A 20,274-nucleotide genomic window follows, 5' to 3' on the forward strand; every position below is an offset into this window, starting at 1 on the left:
TCTACATGTCAGCACTGTGTAATTATCTTTTATATCAATCTCTTACTTTTGATCTATATTCTTATTGGGGTAATACACACACACACACACACACACACACACATCTAGGGTCTGTTTAACATGGACACTAGTTTCACTAATAAGCACAATATTTTTGGTACCCCCCTTCACCCTCTGCACACAGGCTATTCTGTTTCTGCACCGACAGTGATTTCCATTTGGAGGTGTTATTAGACTGCTTATATAGCTAATTTGCTTACAGACTTTATATTTAGCATCTGCAACTGAAGTGGTGAAATTGTCATGCCAAAGCATGTACCCATTATTATATATTTTGTCAAATACTTGGAAAAATGGAATTTATACATGTATTATGTGAATATCATTAAATTGTACACCAATATATAGTGGCGTTTACAAATCAGCTTGTCTTTTTATAAATTGCTTTATTTATGTAACAAAGATTTTCATCTGTTGAGCAATAAATCTTTTTATGCAAATTTTGTACCTCATTTAAAGTCCCATCAATGTTCTTGTTCTTTGTCTATGCAAAATAGGGGATGGAGGTGCAACATTATTAGGCACTAGCTCACAACTGTATTGTTTATACACCATTTCGGTATAACCAAAGTCGAATGATATAACGGTAAGTTGCCTGGCGTAAAGTGGTTAATGGACTGAGAGTACAGCGAGCACCGCCCTAGTATTCCATTGAGAACTATCAATCTGTCTGTCATGGTGGCAGACAGGACTTGCAATTTATTTATTCACAGATCTCCGGTGAATGAACGGACGTAACCATCCAGGTGGAGCCACACAAACACACAGAGTTCAAGACAAACAGATGCTGCAGGGGAGAAACACCCTAGGATGCTATCAGGGGATTTGGGTGGGGTTTGGGGGGGAAGGGGAGCCACTTGGTATTAAGTTACACCTTAAATATAGACGTAAAATGGCTTTAAAAGGTGAAATGGGCCTTTAATCTTATGCTTGAAAACATTAAAGCTGAAAGTATAGCTAAGAATGATTTGGGGCCATTTGCACTGTAAAGATAGGTTAGCTCTAATGATGTGCACCCCACATCTAATTGCTGCAATGTTTGTTCTATATTTTCCTTTTACTTAGACAACAGTCACCTGTTGATGCCGAACATCTGGTACTGAGACTTTGAAGTTCCAGCTGCAGTACATTCAGAAAGGTTCATCTGCACTGACTCCCATCACAGAGCACCTCGCATTGCTTGAAATAAGAATGCAAGGCTTTTAATGAATGTAGGAGGTGAAGAGCAAATGACCTACAGTGATGAGTGAATTAGGTGCTGAGCAAGCGACCTACAACAGTGACTGTACTGCAGTCTAACTACACATCTCCGTGACTGTTCCTTGAAACTAAGATAACTGCTGCTTGAGAAAAAAAATAGATTTTTTTCAACTCCTCACAAATCCTCAATCTCTGAGTTAATTGAAGACAAAGTCCGGCAATACCCTTGACCGTAGGGTTATAGCGCCACCTTCAGAAGTAGGACAATAAGCACATAACAATGGCAAAAATCCCCATCTGCTATAGGCAGATCAGTTAGTTACAAAACAGTTTAAAAAAGCAAAAACAGAGGGATGGGAGCTGTGTCCATCAATGAACTCAGAGAAAGTGATTTTATAGTGAGTAGAAAATAATCTCTCATGTTCAATGAAGGACACAGCTCGTCAATTTTGACCCTACGTTGTTCCAAAGCAAACCCTTGAAACCAAAAACACCCAACACACAAAAGAACCACCCAAGGGGGAAGGGGGGAGGGAAACAAACTTCAAACTGCTACCCGCAAAAAACAGCGGACAAAAACACACATGCAAAGATGCCAACCCAACAACCTTGTAAAGGTATGGACAGACAAAGAAGTAGCAGATTTCATACCTGAGATGCTGACACCAAAAAGCCTAAGACAAATTAATTGTCCTAGTGGAGTGCACAGTGACTGGAAAGGGAGGAGCCTGACCCTTAATGGCATAGGCCTGAACCCATCAAACCTTTATGTGGGCCATTAGTAATCACACAGAGGGAGTCTGACTTACGGAAGGGGACTGTAACAGACAAATGCACCCGGGCAGCTCATACCACATTCAATGAATGAATTGCAAATTCCCTAGTATGTTATGGCCACTGACAAAGATGGAAGGATAATGTTATCCTTTAAGAGGATGTCAGACACCATTTTTGGCAAAAAAGAACACAGGTGAAGAACTAATTTATCCTTATGCAAAACCAAGTTAAAAGGGGATTTGCAGAACAAAGCCGCCAACAGTGACTCATGAACACAGTAGTGACAGCCACCAAAAAGGCGAACCTTTGTGTAAGAGTCACTAAAGGAAGGACATTAGTATTTTCTATGGGAAGCTTCTGCAAGACTGACAGTACCAAGTTCAAGTCCCACAGCGACAACAAAAAAGGAACCGGAGAAGCTACATGTCTAACCCCTTGAAGGAGGGTATTAATAAAAGGAATGTGTAGCTAGAGGACGCTAGAAAAAACCCACAATGACTGAAAGCCAGCCTTTATTGGTACTCAGGCCTTGTTTTTTTTTTAATTTTTTAAATTAACGCTCTGCCGTAGAGAAACTGAGATCCTAGTCACCAAGGTGTGTGGGTGGAAATCTGAAGACTTGCACCATGAATTGTAGGGCCTTCCAGGTACAATGGTAAATCTTCTGAGAGGTAAATTTAAAAGCCTTCAATATAGTAGGAGTAACGGAGGACAACAACCCCATCTCTCAGACCCTGGTTTTCATGAACCAGTCCATCAATGCCAGCAATGGTAAAGCAAGATAGAAAGATCAGTCCCTGGGACAGAAGGTTCTCCTGGCAGAGGAAGACGTCAAGGAGTGTCCGTGACCAGTTGCACCACACTGGCATACCAGTCGACAGGGCCAATCAAGAGCCACCAGGATGACTGGAATTCCCTCTGCTTCTATCCCTTATAACAGATGTGGGAGAAGCTTTAGGAGGTAGAAAGACATTAGCGAGATACTATTGGCTCCACTGAGCCTTCAGTCACATCCGCCCAAGGATCTCTCGTTCTTGCCACAAACTTCACTACTTTCCAGTTAAGACAAAACACCAGTAAGATTCATGTCCAGGGTGCCCCAAAGCAGAACTTGACAGCTGAGGAAATCTGCCTGCCAGTTTTCTACCACTGAAATGTAAACCAAAAAAAGGGAACGCAAAGTTCTGCCCATCACAGAACACAAGGGACCACCAACGCCACTACTGAGCTTCTTGTTCCTCCTTGGTTAACAACATTGGTCACCAGCGTGGTGTTGTCTGATTGAATCTTGACTGGTAGTCCCCGAAGTTGCTTCGTACACAAAGACAAATTGTCCATCAGGGAGGCCTGGGGCTGCTTGAATGAAATCCCTTAGGTAGCCTACCACAAAGAACCCGTTGTCTCAGAAATGCAAGAACTAGGGATAGCCCCCTCGTAGTTAATTGAGAACAACAATCCGTTGTCCTCAATGGCTGACGGTACCTGTAGTTCGTTCATTCACAGAAGTCTGTGAATGAATGGCGCAGCCTTGTTGGCAGAGTCCCATACGGCCACTCTGCTTTTAAATTGTGACAACAGGTATGGGGAGATGATCCCCGCCTGCAGTCACGGTGAGAGGGGAATTGGAGGGAAGAGGAGGCAAGAGCTGGAATATGTTACATGTTTCACCCCAATTAAGGGTGGAACATGGAATATGTAACATGTTCCAAAGGTGAACTTATCATATAAGGCCCTAGCCCAGTTGGTCTGCTAGCTGCATGTAGATCAGGGATACCTATTTTTTACCCAAACCCTGATGCAGATGTTTTGCTCATTCTGAAAGAGTTTGGGAAACCAGGGCTGTGAACGGAATGGGGTGCAGGGCCAAGCTGGCAACGGTAAACATGAAATACATGACTACTTCAGCCTTCCTGTCGTCCGGGTCCTTGAATGAGGTTGATTTTCCCAACAGAATCATAGTACCTTATTTAGGTTGAAGGATCCACAACCCAAGGAGACATCAAACTTTTTAAGAGGAGTCGAATACTGAACCGCAAATTGTTTAGGTATCACAAAAGGACACGTAGGATGTTCCCTTTCTGTGTAAAAGGCAGGACAAGGGAACACCTTGGTGATAAGCATTGCTTTATGGATAGCAACAGGGTAAGCTTCCTCCTACAGGCACTTTTTCTTACAGGGAGGGACACGAACAAGAACCCTTGGTGTTTGGCGATATGTGTCCCCCATGTGAACAATAATTTCTGGCCATACTTCAGCTTTCAGGCAACATAAACCCAAAAACAAGCTGAATTAGTATGTTGAAGAGAATATAAACCCTCATATTCAAGTTTTCTCCTCTCTGCCTCCCCTCCGTAACATGGGGAGAGCCCTAATTTTTTTGTTTTTATTTACATTTTTTAAATAAAAAATTTTAGATATGCACATCACATATCCCAAGAGGCATACTGCTCACTCCACTGAGAAAGGAGAGGGTAGGCCTAGAGGTGCATCATCATTAGGCCCAGCGGCTTTACCTGGGCTTCACCATGACGTCATAAGAAGTTGGCAGCACAGGACTGAGCAGGGCAGAATACTTTACGGTCTTTATACCAGCACAATCCATTGATAAATGCACAAATTAGGTGAATAAATGTAAAACTACAACATACTGTTTTATTGTGCACATAAACTGGAAATCAAGCACAACTGGTAACATTTTATCTATGGAAGTAAGGTATTTTTGCACAAAGCACTCTCCTGGAAGAAAGCAATTCAAGTTACACAGCACCCTCAGATTTAATAAGTTTATGAATACTGCATCACAGATATTGAAAAAAAATCTGTAAAATCTCTGAGTGTGTAACACTGCCACCTAGGGGTGTCTTTTTTTTTTTTTTTTTTTTTTTTTTATAAAGTATGAATGTTTCCAACAGAATTACATTTTTTCTTTTCTAATCCAAACAGTTATTTTAGCTTAGGCGTTTATTAAAGTGATTGTATAGCTTCAGTTTTTTTTCCTAAAATAATAAACATGTTTATACTTACCTGCTCTCTGCAATGGTACTGCACAGAATGGCTGCATTTCTCCTCTTCTGGGGTCCCCTGCCAGGACTCTCAGCTCTTCCTCCGGGCTTGATGCTGAGCAAGACTGTGTGCATCTACAGAAATACACAGCATGGCTTCCTCTTCTCACAGGATCTGACAGCAGCGACAGAGCGAGTGGGAGCAAGAGCTGCTGCTCTCAGGCACAATGCTGGAAAGAGATAGGACTCACAAAGTATTTTGGGGTGGGGGCTGAGGGGGAGATGGTCATGGAAGGTTTTTTTTTTTACCTTAATGCAGAATAATAACAAAAGAAAAATGCATTTAAAACCATTTTAATCAGAATTTTACAGTTTTATGATTTCAGTTGTCCCTAGACAGGCTTCTTTTTTAATACTGTTGATAGGTAAATGATTAAATACTTGCCTAGGGGTAGTGTTTGCAGATGATCCATGCTGTGCTTTCAGGTATCTGTACATTGCCTCCTCTTTTGTGAAGTTGCATCCTGGATTAAGATTCTCAGAAAATGAAAGGATGCTAAAAATCTATGGCAAAGAAACAGGTTATAAGGTTGATGTTAATATTGAGAGCAAAGTAGCATTTTTTTTTTCAAACTATAGTTTCGGTTTTTTTTTTTAATCTGCTGACTGACCCAAACCCAGTATTACAATTATTGTAAACTACCCACAAGCATTGTACTCATAATGACCCAGAATGGTTACTGTGTCAATTATGGGTAAAATTATATTAAAAAATACATAAATCATATATATTAAATAAGATAAACAAAATAACAAAAAAACAATATTACTAAAATATGCTAAATAGATTGAAAAGTGTCCAGAAATTAAATAAAAAATAAAAATAAATAGAAATAAAAATGAAATGTGAAAAACAATTGTATAATGTCCAAATGAGTGTCCAAAGAATCTTTGCTTGGGTATTGTCACTAATATGCGCTCACCTCCTTGTTAGCCTATTACTAGGCTAACACAGCTGTTTGGATATTAGGTGTGGATGGGATCCTTTATGAGCTCCCCTTGGTTTAGCTGGATGGATAGCTTCTGATGGAAACTGGTGATCTCTGCCTCCTTACACTGCTGGTGGAAATGCTTCCATCTCCCTTAGTTCCTCGTTAGTATAGTGGAAGAAAGAAAGATATATGGTGCCTTATCGTTTTATAAAACATGTATTTATTACTCCCCTTTATGCACTCACGTAGGTACAAGCAATGCGCTTTTACTGAGTGTAACCGCTCAGTACGGGTATGACCTGCTTACTGCGGGTGAATGCAAGCACTGCCTATACTCGCCGTGTCAGAAGTCGGGATGCCGTGGTGACGGCAATGCCCCTCCCCAACGCGTTGCGCCACAGAGTCACGTGGCTTCTTCCTGGGGATGTGATAGGACAATCACCTTGCTTGGACTTCTTATATACTAGTTGGGCGCCATTTTCTTGGAGTGTGCATGGCCACGGCCATCTTTTTGGGGCCATATCTCTATTGCTGGTAACATGGATAATTGTGTTTATATATCTGAAACAATGTTGCTTACTAGAATTTAATTTGTAAGCAATCCTGTAACTATTGTCGTCCCCTAATGATCAACCCTACTCCTGTTGGCTACATAGACCTTGCCTGTAACATTTTGGCGGAAGATCAGTGCCATATAATCAAAAAATACATTTAAAAACAGTCAGCAATTCCTTCATGCACATATATATATATATATATATATATATATATATATATATAAATAAATAAATGGTAGCAAGTATAAATAAAAATATATATTTTTTTATTTATACTTGCTACCATTTATTTATTTATATATATATATATATATATATATATATATATTTTATTACTTAAAAATATATAAAGAGAAAATACAAAAAAAAAATAATTTTATATAAGAAATTTATTTATATATAAAAAAATATATATATATAAAATAATTTTTTAATAAAAAAATAAAAATGTATGTATGTATATATATATATATATATATATATATATATATATATATATATATGCGCGCATGAATGCACATACACATATACGCACTTTAAATCAAATCCATTTCTTATTTAAAACCACATAGGGCTATTCTCTGTTTAATGTAACTGACTTGTCATCCTCAGTTATGAATCGTCATATTTTAACTTCCTATCCTACTTGTGTATATCCCTATTTTAGATGATCTATACATACTTTTAACTTATTGGCTCACCCTATAATAATGGATCCCGTATATACACCAAAAATTATTTGAAAAAAAACAGATAGAAACGCATACATATCTACTAACAGCAGTCACTATAAGCCCTGGATAAAAAACATTCCTAGAGGGCAATTTATGCGTTTGAGACAAAATTTTACGAATTTGATATATTATAGGGAACAAAGTAATATTCTAATGAAAAGATTTGTCAATAAAGGGTACAGAAGGGAAGAAATAGAGCAGGAGAAAAAACAAATTGAAAAACTAGACAGAAAAACTCTTTTGGAAATTAATAATAAAAAGAACAATATTGAAAGTGTAAATGTGTCTATGGTTATGCCGTTTAACAAACAGTTTAGGGATATACAAAAAATTATAAACAAACATTGGGATGTACTAAAATTAGATAGAGATTTAAAGAACATCATCCAAGATAAACCCAGGTTCATATAAAAAAAAAGCCCCAAATATTCAAGACCAAATAGTCAAAAATATTGTAGATCCACCTAGCATGAGTAGTGGACTTGCATTCTTTCAGGGTGTGGGTTTTTACTCATGCAATAGGTGTTATAGTTGCAGAAGAACAAACGGTAATCCTAAACGCAGGTCAGAGTTTCAAAATCCTAGTAATGGTAGAACATATAAAATCAAACAATTTATATCCTGTGATACAAAAGGAGTAATGTATGCTCTAAAATGCCCATGTAACCTAATATATATTGGTAGAACAAAAAGAACTTTGAAAGAACGTATTAAAGAACATGTTTACAATATAAATATAGGTTACAAATATCATAATGTACCTCTACATTTTCATCAATTTCATAAGAAAGCAGATAAACTTGAATTCTGGGGCATTGAAAAACATAAGACACTGGAGAGGAGACAACCTAGTAAGAGAAACTAGCAAAAAGGAGTCCCTCTGGATATATGAAATGGGTTGTTTAGCCCCAAAAGGCCTAAACAAAGAATTCCATCTTTAAAGCTTCATAAGTGATTATCAGAATACATGTCCTCACGATATAAATTTCTTCCAGTATAGTTTAGGTTAGATTAAAGGAATTTATTTATAGGGTGAGCCAATAAGTGAAAAGTATGTATAGATCATCTAAAATAGGGATATACACAAGTAGGATAGGAAGTTAAAATATGACCATTCACAACTGAGGATGACGAGTCAGTTATTTTTTATATATAATAAATTTCTTACATAAAAATTATTTTTTTTTGTATTTTCTCTTTATATATTTTTAATTAATAAAATATATATATTTTTATTTATACTTGCTACCATTTATATATATATATATATATATATGTGTGCATGAAGGAATTGCTGACTGTTTTTAAATGTATTTTTTGATTATATGGCACTGATCTTCCTCCAAAATGTTACAGGCAAGGTCTATGTAGCCAACAGGAGTAGGGTTGATCATTAAGGGACGACAATAGTTACAGGATTGCTTACAAATTAAATTCTAGTAAGCAACATTGTTTCAGATATGTAAACACAATTATCCATGTTACCAGCGATAGAGATATGGCCCCAAAAAGATGCACACTCCAAGAAAATGGCGCCCAACTAGTATATAAGAAGTCCAAGCAAGGTGATTGTCCTATCACATCCCCAGGAAGAAGCCACGTGACCCTGTGGCGCAACGCGTTGGGGAGGGGCATTGCCGCCACCACGGCAACCCGACTTCTGACACGGCGAGTATAGGCAGTGCTTGCATTCACCCGGAGGAAGCAGGTCATACCCGTACTGAGCGGTTACACTCAGTAAAAGCGCATTGCTTGTACCTACGTGAGTGCATAAAGGGGAGTAATAAATACATGTTTTATAAAACGATAAGGCACCATATATCTTTCTTTCTTCCACTATACTAACGAGGAACTAAGGGAGATGGAAGCATTTCCACCAGCAGTGTAAGGAGGCAGAGATCACTAGTTTCCATCAGAAGCTATCCATCCAGCTAAACCAAGGGGAGCTCATAAAGGATCCCATCCACACCTAATATCCAAACAGCTGTGTTAGCCTAGTAATAGGCTAACAAGGAGGTGAGCGCATATTAGTGACAATACCCAAGCAAAGATTCTTTGGACACTCATTTGGACATTATACAACATTATACAATTGTTTTTCACATTTCACTTTTATTTCTATTTATTTTTATTTAATTTCTGGACACTTTTCAATCTATTTAGCATATTTTAGTAATATTGTTTTTTGGTTATTTTGTTTTTTATCTTCTTTAATATATATGGTTTATATATTTTTTAATATGGTTTGGGAACAGTCTCTACACGCATAAGTTGCACAAATATGTAAAATCATTTTGAAATTGTTTTAGATAGTTATAGATTTCTTTTAAAAGCATGGCACCACTTACTAAACTATATTTTACTTTCACATAAATGAGGATGTGATTAGGAGCCTGCAAGATTTTTTTTTTATAATAATTGGTAAATTACTCCAGCGGCTCACAAGTAATCAAACACATATGGGTAAAATGAGTTACCCCAAAGCATGTGTTAAATGAAGACCATGCAATAGGTCAGATTGAATTGTAACATCTGACAGCTGTAGTCTTCCCCCAGATTAGGCCAACACCAGCAGATGCCACTATGCACTGATGTCCCAAGTATACAGTCAGGTCCATAAATATTGGGACATCGACACAATTCTAACATTTTTTGGCTCTATACACCGCCACAATGGATTTGAAATGAAACGAACAAGATGTGCTTTAACTGCAGACTGCAAATTAGGTGAACGGTGTCGGAATTACAACAGTTTGCATATGTGCCTCCCACTTGTTAAGGGACCAAAAGTAATGGGACAGAATAATAATCATAAATCAAACTTTCACTTTTTAATACTTGGTTGCAAATACTTTGCAGTCAATTACAGCCTGAAGTCTGGAACGCATAGACATCACCAGACGCTGGGTTTCATCCCTGGTGATGCTCTGCCAGGCCTCTACTGCAACTGCCTTCAGTTCCTGCTTGTTCTTGGGGCATTTTCCCTTCAGTTTTGTCTTCAGCAAGTGAAATGCATGCTCAATCGGATTCAGGTCAGGTGATTGACTTGGCCATTGCATAACATTCCACTTATTTCCCTTAAAAAACTCTTTGGTTGCTTTTGCAGTATGCTTTGGGTCATTGTCCATCTGTGAAGCGGCGTACGAGTTCTGAAGCATTTGGCTGAATATGAGCAGATAATATTGCCCGAAACACTTCAGAATTCATCCTGCTGCTTTTGTCAGCAGTCACATCATCAATAAATACAAGAGAACCAGTTCCATTGGCAGCCATACATGCCCACGCCATGACACTACCACCACCATGCTTCACTGATGAGGTGGTATGCTTAGGATCATGATCAGTTCCTTTCCTTCTCCACACTCTTCTCTTCCCATCACTCTGGTACAAGTTGAACTTGGTCTCATCTGTCCATAGGATGTTGTTCCAGAACTGTGAAGGCTTTTTTAGATGTCGTTTGGCAAACTCTAATCTGGCCTTCCTGTTTTTGAGGCTCACCAATGGTTTACATCTTGTGGTGAACCCTCTGTATTCACTCTGGTGAAGTCTTCTCTTGATTGTTGACTTTGACACACATACACCTACCTCCTGGAGAGTGTTCTTGATCTGGCCAACTGTTGTGAAGGGTGTTTTCTTCACTGAGAAAGAATTCTTCGGTCATCCACCACAGTTGTTTTCCGTGGTCTTCTGGGTCTTTTGGTGTTGCTGAGCTCACCGGTGCGTTCCTTCTTTTTAAGAATCTTCCAAACAGTTGTTTTGGCCACGCCTAATGTTTTTGCTATCTCTTGGATGGGTTTGTTTTGTTTTTTCAGCCTAATGATGGCTTGCTTCACTGATAGTGACAGCTCTTTGGATCTCATCTTGAGAATTGACAGCAACAGATTCCAAATAGCACACTTGAAATGAACTCTGGACCTTTTATCTGCTCATTGTAATTGGGATAATGAGGGAATAACACACACCTGGTCATGGAACAGCTGAGAAGCCAATTGTCCCATTACTTTTGGTCCCTTAACAAGTGGGAGGCACATATGCAAACTGTTGTAATTCCTACACCGTTCACCTGATTTGGATGTAAATACCCTCAAATTAAAGCTGACAGTCTGCAGTTAAAGCACATCTTGTTCGTTTCATTTCAAATCCATTGTGGTGGTCTATAGAGCCAAAAATGTTAGAATTGTGTAGATGTCCTAATATTTATGGACCTGACTGTACATATTACTGGAAGAACCATTAGCAAACAATTTTACAATTGAGAGGTTCACCTTCCACTAACACCTTTGCGATAAAGTACTGCTCTAGTTTCATCAGAATACAAGTGGATAGTTGAAGAGAAATACTTTATAGCTAAGTGGTACAGTATATGACCTGTTTAAACAACAGTTATCTCAATCAGGTGAGTTTTCCAGCTTTTGCAAAAACAATGTTTTAGGGCTCGTTCACACTTGACTGTTTTACCAACGCTTGCCAAATGCCCCTATAGCGTTTGGCAAGTGTTGGTCCGGCATTTGCGGAGCGTTTAACGCTCGGCAAGCGCTCCGCAAACGCTGCATGCGCGGTTTAGCGGAAGTTGCTAAGCATTTGCCGAGCGTTAAAAACGCCCCACTAATGCCTATAATGAAGTTTGAATGGTGTTACCGCTCCGCAAACACCCCGCAACCGCACCGCTTTTGGGGAAGATCTGGACAAATATATCCAAAAAATTTCAAGGGGTAAACTTACTCTCCTAACCTCGAAGAGGAAATTCAAACGCTCTTCTTTTAATGTGTCAGGGGCATTGGTTGCTGGGCCCTCATCTACCAGGCAGTCATTTCGCCACACACAGGTCCCAGCCTCCAGAGGTAGATCTCAGAATCAAAACCCAAGGAGGCCCTGGGTGCAAAAGTCATCTAAGACAGATCCAAAGTCTGTCTCCTTATGAAGGGTGCACCCACTTGTTCTGGTGGGGGGGAAGGTTTTTGAATTTTGTGTCCGCATGGAGGGCTGTAGTCCAAGACAAATGGGTCATTTCCATGATTTCTCTGGGGTAAAGACTAGAATTTTGGGTATTTCCCATTGCCCAGTTTCTAAGATCAAAAGTACCAATGAATCCAGAGAAAAGAAGAGCTTTATTTCGGGCACTCAATTGCCTATTGGCTCAAGGAGTAATCACAGTGGTTTCAGCGGGCGAAAGGTTTCAGCGGGCGAAAGGTTTCAGGGGTTTTATTCAAACCTTTTTACAGTCCCAAAACCAAATGGGGATGTATGGCCCATTTTGGACCTCAAGGAGCTAAATCAGTTTTTAAGTGTCTGATCCTTTCGTATGGAATCGGTTCAGTCAGTAGTGGCCTCCCTACAGTAGGGAGATTTTTTGGTGTCCATAGACAAAGGACGCATACCTGCATGTACGGATATTCATTCCTCACCAAAGATTTCTGAGGTTTGCAGTAGGGGCTCAGCATTTCCAGTTCATAGCACTACTGTTTGGGCTGGCCTCGGTTCCCAGAGTTTTCATAAAAATGCTTGCTTCAGTGTTGGGGCTACTCAGAACTCGGGGAGTATTGGTCACAGGTTTTTTAGAAGATCTCTTGCTCAGAAATAAGTTGGTGCCAGATCTGAAGCAGGATGTGGTCCTTACGATACAGATCCTGGAACAGATGGGCTGGGTGTTCAACCTCAAGAAGTCGGCACTGGAACTAGTGCAGAGCCTGGAGTATTTGGAGATGGTCCTAGACACGATTTAGGCAAAGATGTTTCTGCCTCCATGGAAACGTTGCGCCCTCAGGAACGAGGTTTGCATTTTTAAGGCCAAGAGGTATCCTTCAATTCACGTCTGTATGAGGTTGCTGGGGAATATGGTGTCCTCGTTCGAGGCTATTCCCTATGCTCAATTTCACTCCAGACCGCTGCAAAGGTACATTCTGTCTGTTTGGAACAAAAAAGATTCTGGCCCTTGATTACCGCATATCTGTCTCCAGAGGTGCAGCAGAGCCTGAATTGGTGGTTGATAATCTGGAGAACGGAAGATCCTTTCGGCCAGTGGTGTGGAAGTTTGTAACCACTGATACAAGCCTTTCAGGTTGGGGGGATATTCTGGAGGAGGTCACAGTTCAGGGAGCATGGCTTCCACAGGAAAGGGTTCTACCCATCAATGTCCTGGAACTTTGAGCAGTGAGGCTGGCTCCGAGATATTGGACATCCAGGATTCAGGGTTGTGGCCTGTAAGGATTCAGTCCGACAATACCACAGCAGTTGCATACATCAACCACCAGGGCAGTACCAGGAATCAAGGTGCTCAGAAGGAGGTGAACTACATTCTGACCTGGGCAGAGATATGTTCCAAGTCTGTCAGCAGTGTTCATTCCAGGTGTGGAAAATTGGCAGGCGGATTATCTCAATCACCGGCAGTTGATTCCAGGGAAATGGGCTTTGCATTCCGATGTTTTCAAAGAAATCTGCCAGCGATGGGGTTGCCTGGATGTAGATCTATTGGCATCCAGGTTCAACAACAAGATCTGTCTTTTTGTGTCCAGGGTAAAGGACCCTCGCACGGCAGGGGTAGACACCTTAATGATTCCTTGGAACCAGATCTCACAGATTTATGCCTTTTCTCTGATCCAGCTGCTGCCGCGTCTCTTGCGCAGAATTCGGGAGCAGTCTATTCCGGTGATACTGATTGCTCCAGCCTGGCCCAGGAGGGCCTGGTACACGGACATAGTGAAGATGCCAGTAGACAGGCCTTGGGCCCTGCCATAGCGGCCAGTCCTGTTGTCTCAAGGTCCTATATTGCACCCAGCTTTACGGTCGCTAAAATTTGATGGTGTGGCTATTGAAAGCTATTCCATTGGATGTTGGATGACAGGGAAAGGGACCACTGAACCTTCAGATTCCTTTAAAAGAACATGAATCCCCTAAGAATTGAGTAGAGCCAAAAGCATCTTGGTGGAGATTCGGTGAGCTGTGGAGAGGCCAAAGGGATCACCCACCGCAATAAGCAAACTAGCATGAATGAAATGGAAATATGGCAGTGGGCACAGACATCCCCGATGCCTGAGGCCAGAAAATTACTTGGAAGTGGAGTCAGTGCTTTTGCTAGCATTTTTCATACAAAAATTCTGAACCCATAGGAAAACATTTAGAGTCTTCAAATCCAGGAGTTGTCGAACTCCTCCATTCAGTTTTGAAAGTGTAAAGAGGTTCAAGAACAAGCTTTGAAAGCATTCTCCTGATGGTACAAGCGTAATGAACCTTTAGCTCAAAAGCTGTTTGACAGCCAAAAGCAGATCATGTAGGACAGCAAGAGATGGGTAGAGGTAGAGTGCTAAACTCAGGTTTGTAGCCCCTGGAAACTATACTCTGGACACCAGGACAAAGACAGTCTTAAGGAAGTCCTCTAACCTCTTATCTACCAGATCACTAAATGCTAGATTATTCTCAATGGGGTTTGTGAGGCTCTTGTTAAGTCAATGACCAGATCTACCATAGGAACTGCTCACTTCCAAAGAAACTTTTTTTTTTCCTTATTTAGATGTTGTTGGCAAAACAAACCATTTGGGGGGTGAGAAACAAAAATCTGCTCTGGGTGCAGCCAGTCACCATAGAGGACAAGCTAGACCAGTGAACCGTAAATGTCTTCGCTAGTGTAGTGAATTTTGAAAAGACCATACTACACACTTTAGGGAGAACAGTAAGGCTGGTTAAATGCTTAAAAACAAAAACCACCCACACACCCCCACTTCAGTCAGTTATAGTCCCATTAAGAAATTGGCCGGAAATTCTGCCCATAAATTCTGACACTGTTGCGGTGAATTTATTTTTACACAGAGATAAGGTAGGCATGGCCAAAAGGGCAGTCCAAATGACTGGAAGGAGGCAGAGTTACAATGGGGAAAACCATCAAAAGTGTACCAGGACCTTGAACTATGTACCTCAACTTCCAAAAGAGCCCAAGGCTGAGACAAAGCTATTGACCCCATCTGATCTTTCTGCATATGGTGTGCAGTGTGTGATTAACTGTTCTGGGGGGCCTAGCTTCAAGCATAGCTGTTTCCTAAATTCAAGGAGGAAAAGTACACATGCGTAATAACCTACTTTAAAGCAAGGCAGCGCATGCATAGAATGCACTTCACGCTACTCAAGAACAACAGAGGAGAGGACAAACAATGCCACAATGCCACCCATCAAAGGCCCTCCAGCAGAACAGGGTAAACTGATGCCAAAGCCAATAACCCTGGCTATTCTGAAATGTCAGGCCACGCCACCATAATAGTGAACAGCAGTCTAAGCAAACCACATAACATAAAAAGGTATCCCTTGGGAATGTATAAAGGACTCTGCCTTGTACCCATCAAAGCAGCAGGTATAACGGGAATTTAAAATGGATGTACACCCTTACATATACCCAGTGAAGTGACTGACCTCATGAGATATAGAAAGATGAAACAAATCCTCCTACATAACTTGTACCTGTATCTACAGACTTCAGTTCTCTACATCTACAAGTGATGTATTTAAAAAGCTTGTATGAGAGTCCAGGAAAAAGGGGTGGAGCTGAAATTACTCTGTAGAGCACAGTGAGGAGGGTTCTGAGAGCTGATTGGAGGGAAAAGACATACCCCCCTCTACACAGCACACAGCATCAGAGCTGTGACTGTCAATCTGCTAGAGCTCCTTCCCAAGTCACCATTTTTCTCTTAGTGCTAGGAAAACTGGTCAGAAATGATTTATGCAGATAGTAGAGGAAAGTGGCAGCACAGAAATGGCATTTAGTGCTCTTAATAGAGACAATCACACACTATAGAGGGATATGCTTTGTTCATATTTCATGCATGCAGGTTTACAACCATTTTATCACTATTCTGGCTTCGCCCTCCACAGTGGGCACACCTCTACAGGTATACCACACAAAGCAAACAATGGATTTAGACCTGTAGAGCACCTTGTGGCTAGTTACACCTGCTGCACTACATGAAGAGGGAAGTGCCCACAGCAGGATCCAGTGCCACACAGCAGTACAGGGCTCTGCATCTTACAAAAACGAAGGATCCAAGTATGGTGCCTCAAGAAGTGAACTGATCAAAAATATGCATAAAAAAGTCAGTAGAGAGAAAAGAACCATCACCCGAGGAAATTAGCAAAAAATGGAGATTACCTGGGAGTGGGACGGGTTTTATAGGGGCAACTTTTTTGACAGTGTACAATCACCTAAATCAAGCCACAATAATTTTACCACTTGGTCTCCAGAGGATTTACCCCCCTTAATGACCATGCCTCTTTTTGCTACTCGGCGCTGCACTAATTCAGCTAATAATTGCGTGATCATGCAATGCTGCACCCAAACAAAATTTACATCCTTTTTTTCACACAAATAGAACTTTCTTTCGGTGGTACTTGATCACCTGTGTGCTTTTTATTTTTCATGCTATAAACAAAAAAAGACCAAAAATTTTGAAGAAAAACAATATTTTTTAATTTCGGCTATACAAATTTATTCTGCTACATGTTTTTGGTAAAAAAAAAAAAATCAAAATAGGTGTATATTGATTGCTTTGTGTGACAGTTATAGCATCTAAAAACTATGATATAGATACTGCAATTTATGCCATTTTTTCTCTATACAGCGATGCACTAGTTTAACTGACAATTGTGCGGTCATGCAATAAGGTACATAAATTAATTTTTTTTTTTTACACAAATAGAGCTTTCTTTTGGTGGTATTTGATCACTTGTGCGCTTTTTATTTTTGACGCTATAAACAAAAATATTTTTTAAAAAAGGTTTTTTTTAAAAAAAAAAAACAATAATTTTCTCATTTCTGTCAAAGAATATTTAAAAAGAAATATACCATTTTGTCATAAATTTAGGCCAAGATGTATTCTGCTACATGTTTTTGGTTAAAAAAAACCCAATAAGTGTATATTGATTGCTTAGTGTGAAAGTTATAACATCTACAAACTATGGTATAGATAATGGAATTTACACAGCTTTTACTTTCTGACTGCTCATCACATTTCTTGAGGTGCTAAAATACCAGGATAGTACAAACACCCCCAAATGACCCCTTTTCAGAAAGTAGACACCCTAAGCTATCTGCTGAGAGGCATATTGAGTCCATGGAAGATTTATTTTTTTCCACAATTTTCTAGAAAATGACAAAAACTTTTTCTTTTTTTTAAACAAAGTTGTCATTTCAATGACCTTTTTCTCACACAAGCCATGAGTATATGTAAAATTACACCCCAAAATACATTCTGCAACTTCTACCGAGTATGGGGATACCACATGTGAGACTTTTTGGGAGCCTAGCCACATACAGGAGCCTAAAATCCAATGACCACTTTGAAAGCCTGAAGGTGCGTAACTTCCTCATTTCACTTCCTCACTACCTATCACAGTTTCGGAGGCCCTGAAATGCCAGGATAGCACCAAACACCCCCAAATGACCCCTTTTTTGGAAAGTAGACACCCCCAGGAATGTAAAGAGAGGCATGATGAGTATTTTGCAGATCACATATTTTCTCACAAGGGTTTGAAATATATAAAAAAAAAAAAAAAAAAGAAACATTTTTGGTTTTTTTGTTCATTTTCCAAAAACTTGCAGAAACAAAACGAGATATGCAAAATACTCACCATGCTTCTTATCAAACTCCTTGGGGTGTCTGCTTTCCAAAAAGGGGTCATTTTGGGGGGTTTGGTGCTATCCTGGCATTTGCAGAGCCTCCGAAACTGTCATAGGTAGTCAGGAAGTGTAATGAGGAAATAAAAACCTTTAAAAGCCTGAAGGTGCTTATTGGATTTTGGGGTCCTGTACTTGGCTAGACTGCCAAAACGTCTCTCACATGTGGTAACTCCATACTTGAAAGAAGTAGCAGTATGTATTTTGGGGAGTAATTCCACATATACCCATGGCATGTGTGAGCAATAAATCATTTAAGTGACAATTTTGTGTAAAAAAATAATAATTTGTTTTGTCATTTTCCAAAAGATTGTGGTGAAAAAAATAAATTCTTCTATTGATTCAACATGCCTCTCAGCAAATAGTTTGAGATGTCTACTTTCCAAAAAGGGTTCGATTTCGGGGGTGGGGGCATTCTTTGCACAGCATTATAAGTTTATGCCACACATCACTCACTCTAACCACCTGAAGATCAAGCCTTTTCTGACACTTTGTTCACATGAAAAAAATCTGTACTTTTTGCTAGAAAATTAATTTAAACCCCCCCAAACATTATATATTTTGTTAAAGCAAACGCCCTAGTGAATAAAATAGTGGGTGTTGCAATTTTTTATGTCACATAGTACTCGCGAAACGATTTTTCAAACGCAATTTTAAAAAAAAAAATACACTTTTTTTTTTACTTTTAATGCACAAAAAAACAATATATTGGCCAATTATTTGGTAAAATATAAAAGATGGTATGCCGAGTAAATAGATGCCAAACATGACATGCTTTAAAAATGCGCATGCCCCGTGCAATGGCGACAAACTGCATACGTTTTTAATATCCATAGGCAAAGTTTTAAAAGCCTTTACAAGCTACCATTTTAGATTTACAGAGGAGGTCAAGTGTTAGAATTATTGCCCTTGATGATACCTCACATGTATGGTGCAACTTTACCATACTGACACAGGGTCAATGCTCACGCACACAGATGTGTGAACGTGGGGGGGTGAGGGTGTTTTTTTTTTTTTTTTTTTAATTAGGTTTACACTGTCCCTTTCATTTTTTTTTAGATCACTTTTAATGCTATCACAGGGAATGCAAATATACCCTATAACTTCAATGGGCATTGTCATATATTCTCTTTTGAGAAATCAGGTGTATCAGACTCTAGATATCTCCTCTGCCCTTACATTATCTAATCAAACCTAGATCAATGTGATCAGATGCTTTCCCAACTTATAAATGACGCTGTTTATATCCTGCAAAACTGAAGTGATGAAATGCTTGCAGCTTCTGATTTCTTAGACTATAGAGATGATTGGCACCATTCTGGTCTCCAATCAGCTCTATGGTCAGCTGGCAGAAACACCGGCTGCATTCTTAGGTTCCCCTGATGGCACAGGACTGCCTCAGGAGACTGTGGAAGGCAGCAGGGGAGGGGGGCATCATCTCCTACTGCTTGTAAAAGCAATCCTGCAGCTCATTAGCCACTAGGATTGCTTTTACATGAAAGCTGATCGCTGGCTGAAAAAAACGATACCAGGATGATGCCTGCAGCTGTAGGCATCATCCTGGTATAACCATTCAAAGTCCAGTGATGTACCAGTACGTCGCTGGTCCTTGTTGGGCATATATGCTGTTCTTTTATGCAGCCTGTGGACTGAATGAAAAAAAAATAGAAGAAATCTCTGCCAGAAAAAGTGTGTGGTATGCCCACCATTAGAATATGCTGCCCTGCATCCACCCACTTCTAATGGTGGGAACACATTAGGTCACACGGTGCCACATGCGCCAGTTACAAGATTGTACAAATGTCTAAATAGTGGTACGCTTGAATAAAAATTGTCCACGTATAGGTGGTACCCCATATGGAAAGAGGATGTCACCAAGTCCCACACTATCTTGCCACTACTCCCCATGTAATCTGAGCATCCGAGGGGCTTCCCTCGTAAACCCGAAACTTATATGTATAGCCTGTTGCCTCTCACAGGTCTTCTACATCTAAACCCCATATCTGGTATGCTTGCTGGGGAGAAATCGTTCGAATGCAAGGCAGCCAGAAAAAAGAATGAGGGACTCATCAACGCAGATTTTTTGCTGGGGAGTATACACATTTTGGTTAAGGTGATTTACGAGGGGCTGAATTTTGTGTAGCAGGTCAAATTCAGGGACACGTTGAGGACGACAGAGTGTATTGTCATTGAAATGCATAAAAACACATTATATTCTCATATCTATGCCTGGCCATGGCAGCAGAGAACACGGGCATATGATGAATCGGGTCTGTGAACTTATACAACCGTAATTCA

The 20,274-nt window shown here is 40.0% G+C and overlaps 1 protein-coding gene across 1 annotated transcript in view; it reads right to left on the reverse strand.

The window, feature by feature from the left end:
• Positions 1-20,274, reverse strand: part of ASZ1 (ankyrin repeat, SAM and basic leucine zipper domain containing 1) — a 361,039-nt gene that overhangs the window by 191,391 nt on the left and 149,374 nt on the right. Inside the window, exon 7 of the mRNA XM_089672151.1 lies at positions 5,485-5,603. Coding sequence (XP_089528277.1) covers positions 5,485-5,603 — 119 coding nt within the window. The remainder of the gene's footprint in view (positions 1-5,484; positions 5,604-20,274) is intronic.

This window comes from Staurois parvus, unplaced genomic scaffold (assembly GCF_062004578.1).
Source record: "Staurois parvus isolate SC_StPar_1 unplaced genomic scaffold, SC_StPar_1.0 ptg000120l, whole genome shotgun sequence".
NCBI classification, from domain to species: Eukaryota; Metazoa; Chordata; class Amphibia; order Anura; family Ranidae; genus Staurois; species Staurois parvus.